Genomic DNA, 15,101 nt, shown 5'->3' with positions numbered 1-15,101 from the left:
AGAAAATAAAAAAATATATATTTAAAAGACAATAAAGATGACGAAATTGATGGACTATTAACCAATTTTATTTAATTGCAAAGAACATTTTTAGAATAAAGTTTTTAATAATTAATATTAAATTATTTATTAATAAATAATAATAATATGTTTAATAAGTTTATTGTTCACATACATGTAGAAAAAACTATTATAAATTCATCAACAATCACCGTTTAACTATTGTTTTTTCTTTTGAAAACTGTCGTAATGAAAATTTAAAGACCTAATCATAAATGATTTTTGCAACCCACATAAAAACATAATAGAGTTTTATGTTTTAATTTTAGCTTTTTCTAACTTATACGGGCGCCCATCGCCTGGCAACACTGGTTAGCAGCAGCAGCAGCAGAGAAAATGGGAAAAGCGGAAAAGCAGTTGCCAGTTAGACAGTGAGCGCGTCGCACCTACGCACGCATCGGAAGAATCAGCGGTTGTTGTTGTTGGAAACGGTGGAAGTCCACAAACACACACACACATACACTCCAACACACACACACACACTCCCACGGCAAACACAATTTTCCGCTGGCCAAATAAAATAAAGAAGAAAAGAAAAATAAAAGTTTGTTCAGCCCCCGTTTTTATTTTGGTTTGGCCCGCAAACAATCGACAAAAGAAAATGTAGCGAAATCAATTAAACCGTGCAAATTACCAGCGAGACTCTAATTGAAAAATCAAGGCACACACCTGCGCACATGTCTGTGAGAGGTCCTGTGCGTGTATCCGTGTATCCGTGCGTCTCTGTATGCGTGTTGAAGGCTAAGCAGAAGCAGCAGCAGCAGCCGCGGAAAAGCCAACAAGTAAAGCGAACTCCGAGAGTTGCATGTGTCCCGGAAAATTGGAAAAGCGACGCGTCGCCAGCACGTGTGCGTGGAAAGCCTTGGAAATTGTTTGACCGCAAAAAAATAATACAAAACAAAACTTATGCTCGCAACGTGAAATCATAAATTAAAATATATATCTTTCCGCAAAGCCCCGCAAAATTATCTTATCAAAAACCGAATCCATTTAATTTACAATACCACCACCACCCACCAAATACCAACTGCATGCATTAAAATATTATTTGATTGATTTATTAGTGAAGCAAAGGCCAGCTTAGCGAGCCGAAAGGGAGCCGACTTACCCGCTGGATATATAGTTAAGACCCCGAGAGCCCCACATTTATCTATAGATATCTTATAGTTCTTGCCTGTTGCAGCCGAGGGACAAGCAAAGTGATAAAGACAAAGTGTTCAAGACAAAATGTAATAAATATTATTAAATATATATGTACAACAGAAAACCAATAAATAATTAACTTAAATAACTAAACGCTAAGCTGGAGCTCGGAGCAATGTCAAGGGAGCGGACACGCAAGGATGTCCCGTCTAAGGTGAGTAGTAAATCTAATTTACAATCCTACCTCAACAAAAAAAAAAAAAAAACATTACAAATAAAATAAAATAAATGGAAGAAAAAAACAAAAAGAAAAGGAGTTATATCGAAAGAGCAAAGCAAAACATAAACAACCCCGAAAAGAGCGAAACACAAGAAGTAATAGTAGAGGGAAAAGCGCTGGTAGACACTGGGGAAAACTGTGAAAATAAATACATTTTGGGAGAGTCTTAAATAAGTAATAAATTTGAAAAATATTAAGAAATATTTTAAAATGTTTCCCAAAATAATGAATAAGATTTTAGGAAAGTTTATAGTAAATCCCAAGTTAAATATAAATTCAAAGAATATTTTAAAGAAAATTCTAAAATTTATTGATATACAAAAGAGGTGCTTTAGGTGTCAATCCAATCAAAAATGCTTTATATATTTTCCACTAATTATTGGATTTTTCCCCCGGTTCTTAAGTATATCTGATTTTTCCAAGTGCCTTCTTTTCCGCTCTTCTTCCAAAAGGAAATGCTGTGCTGATTTTCTCTTCTCGGCCATGTCCTGCTCTTGCAAATTGATGTAGAGATACGAAAATAGGCAAAGTTGGGCAAAAAAAAAAAAAAAATCAACAAAAAAAAGAAGAAAAGCAAAGAATTCGGTGGAAAAGCTCAATGCAAAGAAAGGCTGCGTTCGTAGGGGATTAGCCAAAGCCAAAGACTTTGCGCAAATACTGAAAAGCTCGGGCTCAGCGCATCATTTTCCACGCAAATTTCGTTTGCGAAAATTTCAATTTATGTGTAGCATACAGGATTTGCAGGACATGTGTATGTGTGCATCCTGTATCTCGGTCACACGTTGTATGATTTTTTTTCTCATTTATTGACTTGGCCATTTTATAGGCAATTTGTCCTTTGGCTGCCGTCGATAGCTTGTGTTCTGTCATAAAATTGCGCGCCAAGAGAGAGCGCAAAGCGAATCCTTATCCTTATCGGCAAGGACCCAGCTACGGCAACGGTCTGCCACCGCCGCCAAGTTGTTTATTTTGTCGTAAATTTGCCTTCAAGGACGCGACGACACCGCACACTGCCGCCAACCTCCCAGAGAAATACCACCCTTACCCTCTCACATGGCCATTTTATCGATCACACAATGGGAAATTTCACACGTTGTGTTGTCCCAAAAGAGCTGCCAATTGGCCGGGGATATTATAGTAGTTGATTGGGTTTTAATTTTGGGTTAGTTAATATTTGTAATCTATCAATCATAATTAAAAGAAATTTGTATTAAGACGTATATTTATACAATTTATTTTACAATTTAAATTAGTTTTTTGGTAAAGAAACAAGTATTTTCCCTGATATTGTACAATTTATGTAACTAAAGTCACTTTTGTTATATTAAAATTGTTATAATTTATTAAACTTGTTACTTTAAACACTATAGTCCACAATTGTAGAACATTCTACTTCATATACGCTATAAAATAAGTATATATTCCAGCCACTTCTATATAAAATAATAGTTAAAAATTCTTATATTGTATAAATGATCATAAAACATTGATACCACTGATAGATTTGAAACTTTAATCAACATTTTAATTGTGCTTCTGATTCTATTAAAAATCTCCTTTCTTAAAATAAGGAAAATATAAATATTTTTCCTATAAACTACCAAATATTTCCTTCAATTTGTTTCCAAATTGCAACCCATACTTATTATTACCCTGCTACCACTGTAATGTAAAACCCACTCCCTTGTTGACTTGCGTTTTGTCTTTAATTACGTGTGCTGCAATTGGCAACTTCAAGGTCGTTGCCGTCTTTTGCATAATTAAGGATGGCCCAGAAGAAGCGAGTGGCTTTTGTTCTGGTTCCTGAATAATGCAATTGACGCGGACGTGTGGGTGCTGACACAGTTGCCATTTTTCACACATGACTGGCGAGGGAGGGTGAGGGGGGTAGCAACATGCAACATTCGCCGCATGTCCGGCACTCGAGTGCAATTTTCATTGCATACTCCAAGGCTCTCGCTAGCCGGAGACTAATTTACATGCCGAATGACGCTGCTCGTCTCGTCTCGGTTTCCAGCATTTATGAGTCGTGACGTTGGACTCTTGGCCATCCCATCGCATGGGACGCTCTTGCCGTGGCTTTGTGTTTCGGGCCACGTATTCAATTAGTCCAATGGAGAGAGCAAAGCGTTGCAGCTGCTGCTGTCCACAAATTTGCATGCATAGGGAAAAAACCAAAGGGTTTTTCGTCCTTGAGCTAAAATTCACCGGTTAAATGTTGAAGAAATGTCTGGAATTCAATTTTTGGGTGAATTTTTTGGGGGTTTCTTTGCGTCTTAAGACAATTTTATTACATATTTAAGCAATGAAAATGTTTATTTATATTTTCCGTCCTGAAAACTCTTTAAAAAATATATAAAATTAAATTAGAAAATTCGTATAATTTAATATTAAATATTTTTGTATTAACAAGTCAAATAATATGTAAAGTTTCTTACTCATTTCAAAAAAACAAACCATTTGGCTCATAATTTGACCCCCACTTAAAAACTCTAAGAAAATGTAGTAATAATATTTCTTAAATATTCAAGTTAATATCTTTCTTGATTTATGACCACAACGTGTCTGCATTTTTGGCATTTGTGGCACCCACAAAAAAACATTTTGGAAAGAGTGAGAGTGAAAGTGAAATGGTTGTTTGGCGGCTTGTGCTTTTGACAACAAATAACAAACCAAACAGCGAGAAAAACAACAACAAGAGAAAAAAAAAAACAAAAAAACAGATACAACAAACCAAAAAAACGCTGCTATATTTAAACGTCTGAAAATAACAACAACAAATTAAACGAAATATATTTATATAGAAATAATAGCCCAGTAGCGAACAGCAGATGCTCTAATAATTAATATTTAAAATGAATATATTACCATAGACAATATATCTATTTGTTTTAACAGACTTTTTTCAGCTGTTATTATACATTTTCATTAATCAATCGCATATACACCAAAACTATGACTGTTTTTTTTTCACAAAAAGAAAAACAGCATTTAGCCAAATGAAAAGAAAACATTTCGGCCCAAAGGCGGAGAAGAAAAACAAAACAAAAAGCTGGTCGATGGCCGGCCTAAATGGACGCACACCCACACACCCTAAATTCCCCAACACACCCTAAATATTCCGCCTGCCTAAATTTTCCCTGCCCCTGAAATTTCACCACCCAAAAGCTGGGAATTTCCTTTCACCTCCCTCTTGAGGCGCCCACAAATCGCAACTTTCTGTTTTTGTTTTTCCTAATTAGTTGTGGGCAGTGCCCGCCTTGATTTATATATTTATGATGGGCGTGGCACTGGGCTAGTGCCAACTAATTGCTGGTTTAGAAGGACCTTTTAGATTCCTGACTAGGCCAGGCTTATACCGATTAACGGATACTCGTATCCTCGAGTGTTGTGCTCTTGGCAGCTGCTGTGCACAAATTGGTTAAATGTCAAACCTTGCTGGCTGCTTCCGTTTCAATCCCGGACCACCAGACTTGGCAGCTCTTTTAGCGTCAGTTTGCACATTGAGCCAATAAATTGCAAATGAAATACAAGTAGCAGAGCGACGGCAAAGCCTTGGGTGCATGGAGAGAAATATATTTGTGGGTTATTAAATAAACACAAAAAAAGAAATATAATGGTTGGTTTTATAACAAAATAAAAATTTAATATAATATAAAATCAAAATAAATATAATATAAATATTATTCATTGGTTCCCAAGATATGAAATCAATTATTCAGGGTACCCAAAAGTTTGCTGTGATTTTATTATAGTTATATTATTCAATAATACAAATAAGAGACAAATATAATAGTTGCTTTTATATCAAAATAAAAAAATTTTAAGCAATGTGAATCAATTATATGATATGAAATATGAAATCAATTATAAAGTGCACCTAAAAGTATGTTGTGATTTAATTTTAGTTATTTTTATGGTCTTTGGGACCATATCATACATGATACCCCTTTAATTATGGCATAATTTAACAATGTGATTATGACTACATATATATTTTATTTTAGCTTATAAAGACTTTGGTACTAGGTTATTATGATTATGTTCAAGCCACTGGTTCCCCACTGGTTACATTATAGTACTATAATATTTACTATTTTCCCGATCCTCAAGCTTATTTCCTGTTAAAAATCTTTTCAAAACCCGTATGCAGTTTTATATTTTCCTCTCTCCTCCAGTTTTTAAAAGTGTGCATTGAAACCGCATCGTCACGATGCCACTATTCCAACCCCACCGTTCGCCATTGGCTTTATCCGTTTCCCTTTGGCTTATCAATCAGACAGCAAATAACAGCAACAAATAAACAAGTTGCAGGCATTTAAAGGGACGACAACAACAACAACTGCAACAAGAATAGTGGCAGCAGCGTGGATGACAAATTGATGCATTGCCGTATTGATTGCTCCACTGGCTTTGCGCTACTGCCACTGCCACAATGGACGCCTTGGCTGAATGTCAAGTCGCAGCATTGAAACGAATTTCGTGTTGTTGCTGCCGTTTCATTCTCTCTTTTTTTATTGATCGATTGTTCAGTATTTGATTGTGTTTGAGGGCGTGCTGGCATGTGTGTGTGTGTGCCGGTTTCAGGAGCCAATACAATTGTCCTTAGCGCCGAGTGCCGCAAGTCTTATTTATTACGCATACGTCACGTTGCCAACAGCGAAGGCGGAAGGGGCGGTCGCCCATGACTGTGACCTTGCCAATTGCAAACATCTGCAGAAAAAAAGAACTTGCAGTCACTATAACATTTGAGTTTTCCGCTAGATACTCGTGGCATTCAAGCATCAAAAACTTGGGGACCAAGGGGAAATCTGAATTAGCAAAATCCTGAGGGAAATAAAACAATATAAAACTAAACACGCGCGCGTCGCCAAGTCGCGGTTTGTCCTTGGCCCCGCCCACCACATCCTTCTGTTCTGTTCGCCCTATTTATCCACCCGCGCAACGCAAAATTGGCCCAAATAAAAGCATTGCGTATACGACATGTGGTACGGCATTTCACAATGCGGTTTATGGCCATAACAGCGGGTAGCACGTGAATTTAAGTTGGCCCAATCACGCACCCCCCGGGCAGCATTTGTTGTTCCTTTTGGAGGGCGAAAATATTCAGGGCATTTCGTAGGGAAATTGGATTTTTTTATGACCTTTCTTCTTAGGCGAAGTTTGTATTTGGGTTGATTTTATTTCTGATATTACGTTGAGCTTTGGGATTGAAATAACTGATCTGGGGAAAGGGATTTTTGATATAAAGTTTTCTAACTTTTGTTTACTATACATGAAATATTTTCACGGGGTGCCTAAAAGTATACTATGATTTTTTTCTGTTGTTTCTTTTGTGTTTTTGAACGGTTTTAATTGGAAATATAAATAAATTGAAAGATTAAAACCTTTTAAGACTTTTAAAAATCTTAACAAAACGAACAAATTAAACGAATTTGTTGTAGTTTTGTTATTTATAACCTAAAACCTCATAACCTCTCTTCTCGGATTTGTATATTTTTCCCGAACTTTTCCTCAAACAAATAAACTATCAAATTTCCTGTTCCTGCAAACGGAACTGTTGCATTTTTGAAGTGAAAGTTTGCTGCCTCTTTAATTGCATTTTGCCTGCGGGCATTTTTTGGGTTGACGAAAAAGTTTGTGGCCAAAAGTTTTGCTCGATGAACAAGCTGGCGAAGCAACAGGCTGCAGGAGCCAGCGAAGACTGCAAAGTCTTTAAGCCACTGAGTGACAGGAGCTGCCAAGTGTGGCCAAGGACGCAAAATGTGCAGCCATATGCGACATTTGACATGCGTAGGCATAAATTATGCACTGGGCGAAACAGGTGGCCATGTAAACAGCCTGAATTAAATATGGCAGAGCGCAGTGAGAAATAGTAAGACAATACAAGCTGGAGGCAGGGACCGCGCCAAGGTGAGGTCATGCTTATGTAAAGACCAGCAGCAGCCACGTGGATGGCGACGACGATGACGATGATGACGACGTGGTGCTGGCGCCCATCTACAGCAGCCTTGTCGCCATCACAGCCACGGCAGTGCCCAACCACCCATCCAGTGGCTAACGTCATCAAAGGAGTATCCTTCTTGGGCCTGCAGGTCTTGCCTTGGCCTTTGCGGCGGTGTTTCGCAATTTGTTTCAAACAAATGTGCCCCTCGAAAAGTTTATTTATAGCGCCACGAGAGAGAGCCTGGCACATCCTTTGCCATTCTCACCCTGCCACCTGGCAACCTGGCATTTGGATACGATTTTAAGGCGATTCTCTGTGGGATTCCGTGACACATTCGATGGGTATCCGTTTGTGTTTACGTATCCTTTCGGTCTGGCAGGACTGGGTCTGAGTGTAGCCCCATTGTAAACACGCATGGGATACATATTTTATGGGCTCTAACGCCGGGAAATCTACGAAACAAGAATGGGGAAAGAGGTCAACAAAAAGTTGAGTGCAAACATACATTGCGTTTCGGTGGTGAAATTGTGTGTGTAGTATTATGTGAGAAATATATAATGGTAGGTGAATTACTGTATAATTTCTGGCCACAAATTTAAACTTAAAATTAGCCTTGAGTGAGTCCAGGGATAAATTATATTTTGACATTAACTAAAGGATAAGACATGGTGTTAGTTAAATTTTAGGCAAGAAGAAAACCTTTTATAAAAGCTTTAGAGATATTTTATGATTTTTTAAACAAGAAATATAGTTTAAATTATTGAAAAGCCATTTTAAAACAATAACTTATAATAAAAACATATACAAATAATTATACTAGCAATTGTAGTTTAGAATAATACTTATTTTATAGGCCTTAATGGGTTAAGACCCTCATATTATTAATTTATATTCTATAAACTGTTCAGTACTTAAACTTAAAATGTATATACAAGATGCTTACATTATTGGACCCTTCTATACCCCTGACTCTAACCAAAAAGGATAATCTGAAGGCAGAAAAAAACGCGGCTCAGAAAAGCAGGCCACATATTATTTTTAATTATGGCACGCGCTTAATGAGCTGCGCTGCGTCCCAGTGGCAATCAAAATCTCATCAGCTTGTTAGCGCTCCTCGCGTTGTTTTTATATGTATTTTGTTTTATCCCCTCGAAGAACAATGAAAATATTTACATAATTAATCACCGGGTCGTGCTTATTGATTGTCCCGCCAAGAGGCCAGAGTCGCGGGTTCGCTGAACCCTTATTTCTCCGGATTCAAGTCCATATTCCGTACTCATTATGAGAATCGACAACGGCGACGACGACTGTTCCGGCTAAGTTGGCAGCAATAACAGTTATTTCAGCGTAATTGCCGTCGGCCGGAGTCGAGTGGATTTGGATTGTTCACCGGTCAGGAAGTCTCATTTGGCCAAATGACGTCTCCTCCTCCCAGAACTATCAGCTGCAGTGGCTTACGTAATGATTGACAATCAGGTGTGATGGAGATTGAGCACCAGGACCCGGCGCAGTGCAATTCATTGATATTTATCACCTGGCGGTGGCCACTGCCTGAATGTCGGACGCAGAGCGACGCTGCTTGCCCCGTTATCGTTAATTAAATTACCAAGTTGAGCGACTGGCGTAAATGACAAACTTGTTACCTCACACAACGACCCTTCCTTCCGTTGCCCCTAAGTCCACCCCCTTTTGGCACCGCGAATGCCCCCCGTCGCTGTCTAATGGCATTTGATAATGGTGTTTGTGTTTGTGTCTGCGTTGGAAAATGGCACAATGACGTAGTAAACGCCACTGACTGAGGCTGCGAATCATAATCATCGGTGCTGTCACCTAAGTAAGAGGTAAAAGTAGCTACAATTATGGTTTTGGTATTTTTAAAAATAATAAAATATGAGTATTTTTAATTGGGAAAACTTTTATATTATTTTTAAAACAGCCAAAAATGTTTTAAAAAATATATTAAATATAAAAGAATGAAAGAAATACAGAAGAAATATAGAAACTAAATTAATATTAATTCTTTAAAATATTAACGTATAAGCCTAGGCAATGTTCATTATTTTTTATGTTTGAGAAATATTTTTAATTAAATTTGTAAATTTTAATTATTCTTTATATCTAAAAAAAAGACAAACAATAAATATTTTTCAAAAATTATAAAATTATATATATATATATATATGTATATATGTATTCATATTTTTATATAATGATAACATATATATAAAAATTATAATAATACAATTTATATTATAATAAAATTCAATAAAAATACTGCTTATTTACACGAAATTCTACTAAATAAAATTGTTTATTGAAAAGTATTAAATAATGAAAAGAATCCTCCAAGATTCCAGGATTACCGGAAGAATTTTTTATGAAAACTAAAATTTTCTATGAATATTTTTTTTAAATCAGTCCCAAATAAATATAATACATAACGAAAAAGAAAAAACTAAAGCTTAAATACAACAAAAAAAAAAAACAATAAAAACCAATAATATAAAATTTAAAAAATTAATTTAAGATAAAATAATCAATTTAAAGACAAAAACCAGCATAGAAGTCATCACAGAGCCCCCCTTTTCCTCTCAAAATAGCCAAACTTGTACCATAAATAGTTAAATTGGCAACAGCGCCTCGAATGGGTGCTCTAAAAATAGACTGAGTGGGCGTGATCGATGAGGAGGGTCCGCAAATAGCGCCCAGAAAGGGAGACCCTTGAGATTTTTAACAGTTCCCAGGCTCTCGAGGGACAGACGCAGTTTGAGCAGCCGGCCAGTGACAGCGATGGCTCTCAAACTGTGTCAAGTGGCACAGCAAAGTGGGTCATTGCAGGCGGGAATTGTGGGTGGTTAGTGGGTGGTTAGGGGGTTGAAACAGGGTGGTTTTGGTTGACTTTTCCATAGCGGGCAAGTGACGGGCCCAGGGATAAGCACGCTTATGTAAAGCGTTTGTGCAGCTAAAAGGCTTTTTCCACCAGCCTACGAGCCTGCCGTATGTGGGATAATTTATTGATTGGCTCAAGATGTTAGACTCTGCAAACTATTTATAAAGCACGCAGCAGGCATTCAATGACTTTCCCCTCTGCTCCTCTTTTCCAGATGCGCACAATTAGCTTAAAACGACAGCGGGAAAACTTGGAATACTAAAGGCAATGCACAGGAGGAAGCAGCAGGAGCAGCAGCAGCAGCAAGGACAGACAGAATTTACAAGCAAAAGGATAATCACAATCACCAAGCAGCGAACACGAATAACCAACACCAACAAACCGAACTATTAACGAAATATTTTAACTTAACTGTAGCACAACGGAAGCCTTACAAACAACAACAACAAAACCATTTGTGCTGTGCTTTAATTATAGTAAAGAAAATATAAAAAACATAAAACACGATAGAAACACCAAACACAACTACAAACGACCCCAAGAAAACCGCGTAATTATTACAAATTAAAAACTAATAATAATAATCATTATTCTTCCACTTGAGAGTTTGAAATGCGTACATTTTTAAATCGATATTTAAACTAGTAGCAAATTATTATTAACAGAAAATCGAAGTATATATATATACCATATAACCGTTTAACGTTCATTACAAGTTTAGCGAAAAGAGCGTTGTGAATTCTAACTAGAAGCAGGCGAAGACGAAACGGTTTACGATCCTCTCTCTCTCAACTTAGAGCAAATTGTACGCAATTAGTAGCATTTTAAACGTAAGGTTTTAATCCGAACAAATTTTTAAACGAGCTTCAAAACACACACCAACACACGAGGTGAATAATAGAAAAAACCCCGAATACATAAAACACACACGGCAGGACCTTATCCTTAACCTTAACCACGGCGCCAGGAGTGTGTGTAACAATCAAATGCTTGGCGCAGCGCCAGAAAGTAGGCAGCCCGAAAAGTAGGCAGTAGAAAATTTATACAAATTTGGCGCCAGCGAAAAAAAAGAACCGAGAGCCCAGCGCCAAGGACTCTGACGACCTTCGCGTGTGCAGGCGTCGTTGCACAATAAAGGACGCCACTCACTCACACACACACACACAAGAGCGCTCGCGTCACCCAGACGAAAACACATACACCTAGAAGCCGACACACAGACACACACAGGACATACACAGGACAATTGCATGGGCAGCCGCCATGACCGGAAGTGAAGTACGGTCACGTCCACGTCCACTGGCCTTTGCATAACAATCAGCCCGCGTAGAAGACCCCCTCAAAGGGAACGGGGCGAAAAGGATACGCCAAAGGAGCAGGTGCTACCGCAGTAGGACACCAGGAAACATTAGGAGGGGCGAATATAGCCCCCAACCGGCACAGGAGCGCCACTTTCACACGCCGACCGGCCCGCAAAAATGCAGGAAATGAGCTACCTGCAGGATAATTCCAAGCTGGAGGCCCTCACCAAGGCGGTGCTCATATCCATACTGGGCGTGGCCATCGTCCTGTCCAACCTCCTCATCATCGCCACCTATGCCAACTTCAAGGGTACGTTACACGCAAAATAATCAGGGTTTCATTCTCTCAACAGGATCTTCTTGCGCGTAGGTTTGACCAATTTGTTTGTAAAGTCATGACTTTATCGTCACAAATTCATTGAAATATATTTATCTTACATTTTCAATTATTTTAAATTGCATCCCACATCTGAATGTAAAAAAAGAATGAAGTAGTTTGCAGATTTTTTTGTCTAGAATAGAAGACAGGAACAACCCCAGATTATTTGTAGTCCCCCTAAAAATTTTAGCTAAAGGCCTGTTTATAAATCAAATGGAATTTCTTATGTATCTTTTTATTTATATAACCAAGTCATATTTTATTTTTAAACTAAAATATATAACATTTATCTTAGATATAACATGAAAAACTTATAAATTTCCTTTTGTTTTTAATATCATTATCAGGAGCTCTGTTAATTCCTACTGAACTTTAAAGAGGCCTTTAAATAAAATATAATATAACCCCTAGTAAATTATATTATTAGTTATTGTTTTACTTATATTTTTAAAAGAATATTTAACTCATTTAATAAATGGTTATTGTCCCCACAGGCCCCACAGAGGTGATCAACTACTACCTGCTGTCTCTGGCCATCGCCGATCTGCTCTGCGGTCTGCTGGTGGTGCCCTTCTCCGTGTACCCCGCCCTCACCGGAGAATGGATGTATGGCGACATTGTGTGTCGCTTCACGGGCTACCTGGAGGTCACTCTGTGGGCGGTGTCCGTCTACACTTTCATGTGGATCTCGGTGGATCGGTATCTGGCGGTGCGCAAGCCTCTGCGCTATGAAACGGTGCAGACGAAGACGCGGTAAGTAAGGGGAAAATCTATAATAAATATGATTGATATTTATTCCTGGTATTCCTGATTATGTATTTTGTATAATAATAATTATTAATTATTAATTGATACTTATAACTTAAAAATGTCTTATAAAAAGTACCCAATTTTTATTTTTCCATTCTCTACCTGAAACAGCTGCCAGTGCTGGATGGTGTTCACCTGGATATCGGCGGCCCTGCTGTGCTGCCCCCCAATATTGGGCTACTCGAAGCCGATCGAAAACAATGTGACGCACATCTGCATGCTGGACTGGGGGAATATGGCGGCGTACACGGTCACGTTGGCGATTTTAGTCTTAGGTCCCAGCCTCATTTCGATCGTACACAACTACGGCTACATCTTTGTTATGATGCGTAAGATTAGGTCCGGCGAGCCAATTCACGATAAAGAATATGCAACTGCTCTGGCTGAAAATTTATCGAACCCTAGTCATATGATGTCATTCGCATTAGTCTTTGCATTCTGGGTGTCCTGGCTGCCATGGATCTCGTTGCGTCTGTATGAGGTGGTCACGGGCGACGTTATCCAAAGTACTCTTATCAATTTCGCCGTCGTCTGGATCGGCATATTGAATTCGTTTTGGAAAATTCTGATCATGACCAGTATGTCGCCGCAATTCCGTATCGCTTTGAGAGTATTTTGCTTAACCATTTGTTGTAAGACTAAGGGCCGTTTGCAAGCAGAGCTAATCGGGTTGGACCCAGATGACTAGAGTTAGATTTAGATTTTCATTATCCCCAATTAAATAATTGCCCTCCTACCTGCCTCCCTTCCTAGACCGTCCTAGTAACCCGTAATCCGCAAATCCATCACCTGTAATCCGAAATCCAAAGTCCGCAATCCACAAGATCCCGAAAAAGTAAAAAATTGGTTGTAATTGCATTGAGCCATTTCCCAGACTCTCTCTTTGCCATATAGTTGCATATTTACGGCCCGGTTGGCGCTACGCACCACCACAAACCACTGAAAAACGCAGAAACTCAACAAAAACAAATTAAATATACAATATAACTTGCAATGTTATATGAATCATACAGCAACCACACAGAGACACCGCACAGCCACTCAGAAACACACTCACACGCCGAAAGACATATTCATATTTCTAGACTAATAAGCTAAGCTAAGAGTTTTTAGCGTATCCGATTATGATTGATTGATTGATTGCATTGATTGACGATTATTATTGTGTATTTATGAGCTTACCACGTATATATACATACTTGTACTTAAATCTAGCTATACTTGTACGCATAATTCTGATCGTAGACAAGAGACAATTCACAGCAAATCCGACAGCCGATTGATGCAGCTGCATTTCCGTTTCCGGTTATATAAAATGAAATCATATAAGCTATTTAAACTAGAAACTTGATAACTTGTTAGCATGACAACTTAAAAGTATAAACCTTTTTCAAAGTCCATATTAAGTAGCATTTAGAATTTTACAAAACAAATCGTGTGTAGAGTTTACTAAACAATTTGCCAAACTTGACGACGGGCCGGAAATCGGAAATGGGAAATCGCTATTCAAAATTCAGAAACTTCAATCTTCGCACGCTTCGCGACTTTCGAACGGAGAAGATCCTAAGATCCTAGGAATAATATATAACCAAAGCGATCAAACCGAAAACAAATAACATTTCCAGTAGTTTTTAGCCATAAATAATACGAATTAATTAAATTGAAGGGGCAATGGAGCGACGGAGCCCACTATCTAGGCTAGTGTCAAGTTTCAATCGTGCTTAAATCGGTGGAAATCGAGCGAATATTTTCCGAATTTGGCCGCGCACCTGAACGCCTCCACCTGGCCGGGTTCCCAACAGACTGTTGCAATTTTGCCTAGTTCCCTTAGTGGGTCGAATTCAGTATCCCAGGCCCAGCCAGCGGGGTGTCCAGGTGCCAGGATATAGACATCGTTGATATCTTAATCGCCAAATACGAAAAAATTGTAACGAGAGTATGAAAAATCGAAATGCCGATAACGAAACATTGTGTATATTTTGTTGTTGTACATTATTTCATTAAAGCGATCTTTTGTACATTTTATTTATAGTTTTAAATGTTACTTTAAAGCAAGTGTTATCGATTTGTAAGTGTAAGGAAATTGTTAGAGCCGTATAAGCAGATAGAAAGACGTTTGGCGTAAATATAAATTAATGAGCGCAGTAAATAAAAGCAAAACATGATGAAAACAAGATGTGACTGTTACTATTTAACTTGGCGGAATAATTAAAAACGAAAATTATCAGCAATCTGATTTATTTACTAATTTTATTTATCTATCGATCGTAAATTTTGTCTTTGCAAAGTTT

At 38.0% G+C, this 15,101-nt stretch overlaps 1 protein-coding gene across 5 annotated transcripts; it reads left to right on the top strand.

Moving 5' to 3' along the window:
• The first annotated feature begins 432 nt into the window (after window positions 1-432).
• DopEcR (G-protein coupled receptor DopEcR) lies at window positions 433-14,984 on the top strand. Of its 5 annotated transcripts, none has more exons than XM_041775428.2 (5): window positions 433-604; window positions 1,244-1,417; window positions 10,535-11,931; window positions 12,495-12,753; window positions 12,922-14,984. In XM_041775428.2, the coding sequence occupies exons 3-5, from the start codon at window positions 11,799-11,801 to the stop codon at window positions 13,496-13,498; spliced, it is 969 nt and encodes a 322-aa protein (XP_041631362.1). In that variant the 5' UTR covers window positions 433-604; window positions 1,244-1,417; window positions 10,535-11,798; the 3' UTR covers window positions 13,499-14,984. The 5 variants fall into 5 exon arrangements, with proteins under 5 accessions (XP_041631362.1, XP_041631364.1, XP_017028638.1 ...); XM_041775430.2 differs by having other exon boundaries at window positions 434-491; XM_017173149.3 differs by having other exon boundaries at window positions 434-491; window positions 1,228-1,417.
• The last annotated feature ends 117 nt before the right edge of the window (window positions 14,985-15,101 follow it).

The sequence above is a fragment of the Drosophila kikkawai genome, chromosome 3L (genome assembly GCF_030179895.1).
Source record: "Drosophila kikkawai strain 14028-0561.14 chromosome 3L, DkikHiC1v2, whole genome shotgun sequence".
Taxonomy (NCBI): domain Eukaryota; kingdom Metazoa; phylum Arthropoda; class Insecta; order Diptera; family Drosophilidae; genus Drosophila; species Drosophila kikkawai.
Note: the sequence above shows the minus strand (reverse complement) of the source record. Positions and strands in the feature narration are given on the sequence as shown.

What these genes read in the sequence shown, in the direction of transcription:
- DopEcR (XM_041775428.2), top strand. Translation starts at nt 11,799, where the DNA reads ATGCAGGAAATGAGCTACCTGCAGGATAATTCCAAGCTGGAGGCCCTC. An exon ending in CACCTATGCCAACTTCAAGG is followed by an intron (nt 11,932 to 12,494) that starts GTACGTTACACG and finishes TTGTCCCCACAG; the next exon opens with GCCCCACAGAGGTGATCAAC. An exon ending in ACGGTGCAGACGAAGACGCG is followed by an intron (nt 12,754 to 12,921) that starts GTAAGTAAGGGG and finishes TACCTGAAACAG; the next exon opens with CTGCCAGTGCTGGATGGTGT.